At 29.6% G+C, this 3,045-nt stretch overlaps 1 protein-coding gene across 1 annotated transcript in view; it reads left to right on the forward strand.

Annotated features, from left to right (window-relative positions):
* LOC105452298 (venom acid phosphatase Acph-1-like) overlaps window positions 1-2,931 on the forward strand; it is a 21,105-nt gene extending 18,174 nt beyond the window's left edge. Inside the window, exons 2-6 of the mRNA XM_011693273.1 lie at window positions 703-813; window positions 1,110-1,378; window positions 1,664-1,947; window positions 2,047-2,249; window positions 2,517-2,931. Coding sequence (XP_011691575.1) covers window positions 703-813; window positions 1,110-1,378; window positions 1,664-1,947; window positions 2,047-2,249; window positions 2,517-2,660 — 1,011 coding nt within the window. The 3' untranslated portion in view covers window positions 2,661-2,931. The remainder of the gene's footprint in view (window positions 1-702; window positions 814-1,109; window positions 1,379-1,663; window positions 1,948-2,046; window positions 2,250-2,516) is intronic.
* The last annotated feature ends 114 nt before the right edge of the window (window positions 2,932-3,045 follow it).

A 3,045-nucleotide genomic window follows, 5' to 3' on the forward strand; every position in this document is an offset into this window, starting at 1 on the left:
TTTGTGCTTTATTTGTGAATGTAAAGGAAGGATGCAAGAAAGATATACATATTTGGAAAAATTCCGAATATTCAAGAGTTAATTGACTATAAGAGTTGAGTATTAAAAGCACTGTTATTCAATGCTTCTAATAATCAAAATAAATAATTTTCAATCTTAAATTAGCCAATATTAAATTATATTTCTGTAAAAGTAAATGCTTTTGTACTTATATAACATAATTGGACATATACTAAATTAAAAAGCAATATAAAATTGAAAAAATAGTATATGACAAGAAAATTATGTGTATTCTGCTATATGAGAAAAATACAGTATTAAGGTGGAACAAAATGTCTTTTCCAAGCATTACATGCAGGGAAAAGAACTATATTTAAATTGCTATATCCTGAAAATGGAAGCGTTTCATATCAAAATAAAAATTTGAAGCTAATAAAAGTTGATACAGTCGCGCAGCATTAACAAAAATTAAAAAAATTTGTTATCGGTATTATAACAAACTACACCAGTATTATAACAAAAAACTCTCAAAAATGTCATTTTGCGCATTTTTAAATATTTTTCTAAAAATTATGACGTAATAGTCAAATTTGGACAACAGATTCATATTCTGCGGGCAAAAATACATCAGAGAAATTACTATTCACACTTGTGTTGCAAAATGGTATTGGACAGTGTTATTATCAATTTATTTTTATGCAGGTATTTAGGCATGGTGATCGGACACCTGATAACAACGGATACGAAATGTATCCAAACGATCCGCATTTAAATTACGCCTTCTATCCGGAGGGCTTGGGACAGTTGACCAATGTAAGTAGAGCACGTTCTTTCAAATTTTTTTGAAAAAAGCGACACAGCATGGGAAGAATAAATTAAAATGCATTAAATTAAATTAATTTATGCAAAATTTCAATTAATATCGATAAATGAAATTTGATTATACTTAAATCAATTATAAATGTTTTGGATGTTGTAAAACTAGTATTTGTTGAGTACAGAGATGATATTAATTAAATATATATGTAGTTCAATCGTAGTATTAATCTAATTGTAAGGCTGAGTAATAGATTTTGACAATCAATCATTATAATTAATGCTATTTTTAGCAAGGCAAGCGTCGCGAACATCGATTAGGAACAAAATTGCGGGACAAATACACAGACTTTTTGGGAGATATGTATCTGCCAAAACTCTGTTCGGGTCACAGTTCTGATTATGATAGAACGAAAATGTCTCTACAACTAGTTCTCGCCGGCTTGTTTCCGCCATTAGGAACTGAACAACAATGGAATCCTGCATTAAATTGGCAACCGATTCCGACGACATACGTGTCACGAAATGACGATAATTTTTTCTTAGCTGACGAATGTCCACAGTAAGCATGACTGTTCTTAAAAAAAAAAAAATAGAAAAATGAACAAAAAATTATTTTGTTTAAATAAAATTGATGTTAATTCTTTGCTATATTTTGGGATATTGGGAAGCTAAAAATGTAGAGTTTTTAAACTAAGAGAAAAAATATTTTGATAACTTTAATATATTATAAATTTGTACTTTATTTGTGAATATAAAGGAAGGATGCAAGAAAGATATACGTATTATATTTGAAAAAAATCCGAAAATTCACGAGAAAAGGAATCTACATCTGACATATTTTCAGGTTTCTTGAGGAGTACGATCGAGTGCTAAATTTGCCTAAGATACAAGAAAAAATGTCCCAATTTACAGATATGATGAATAACTTAACGGTACTAACCGGTAAGAAGATCCAGACGCCTTGGGATATGTTTTACCTGTATCACACTTTCGTAGCAGAGTCATCCATGGGTCTGCATCTTCCGAGTTGGGCGCATGAATATTTTCCGAATGGTACATTATTTGATGGGATCGTAGCTGCATACGATATTGCAAGTTCTACTGAATTATTAAAGAGGATATATGCTGGTAAGAGCCATAATCGGAGCCATAATATATTGCAATATCTCTCTTACAATATCTCTCCTACAATATCTCATACAGTACAAGCTTTTATTTTTTTTATAGGCCCAATAATTCTTGCCATTACGAAAAATATGCAAACTGTACAAAATGGGAGCTTGTCAACAAAAATTTATTTATATAGTGGACATGAAACTAATGTTGCAGCACTGTTGCACGCGTTCAACGTGTACGAGCCTCATGTACCTGAATACTCTAGCGCTGTTGTTTTAGAATTATTAGAGGAAAACAATCAGTATTATGTGAAGGTGTGTATTATCAAACATGTACAAAGTCTCTAAATAATAATATATTAATAAAAAACAGATAATTTCTCATTAAAAAGTAAAGAAATGGAGTAGAATAAATTCTATTTACAATTAGACATAAATATATTAATAATTTTCCTACTTTTGGAACCATTTTTTTGAAAATGTAAGCGTGAATGAAAAAGTTTGAATTACATTTATTAATAAAAATATATTCAAAATATAAATTTAATTATTTTATATCATTATTAACTGATTATTTTACAGCTTTTATATTATCGGGGCATTCCGCCGATCTTCGACGAGCTTACAATCCCAGGTTGTGAAACTCTGTGTCCTTTCGATAAGTTCTCGGATTTAATTCGAAACTTGATTCCATCCAACGAAGAAATGGTTTGCAACAGGAGCTAGACTTCGGATTAAAATACCCGGACACAAAAACCTGCCGACTCAAAAAATAAATTAGTTATAGAATTGTCGCTTTTGAAGCGAAATAATAACAACACCTAATGCCTCTTGGAATGTCAATTGGAATATCACACAGTATTTTAAATATATAATTTTTAAAAATTTTAAATAATTAATATATATGTATATATTTCATATATGTATATATAAAATATATCTTTTATGTATATGGAGTAAATAACTTTGGAGAAAAAATAAAAGAAATATAAAGTAATGTAGAGGAGACCCGGAGGGACAAAAATAACAGGATATAGTTGTAACATCGTGAATATTTTTAAAACTATACTAGATATATAGGTATATGTGGCGGTGAGGCAAAAATCATTAG

Source organism: Wasmannia auropunctata, unplaced genomic scaffold, assembly GCF_000956235.1.
Source record: "Wasmannia auropunctata unplaced genomic scaffold, wasmannia.A_1.0 LD336033.1, whole genome shotgun sequence".
Taxonomy (NCBI): domain Eukaryota; kingdom Metazoa; phylum Arthropoda; class Insecta; order Hymenoptera; family Formicidae; genus Wasmannia; species Wasmannia auropunctata.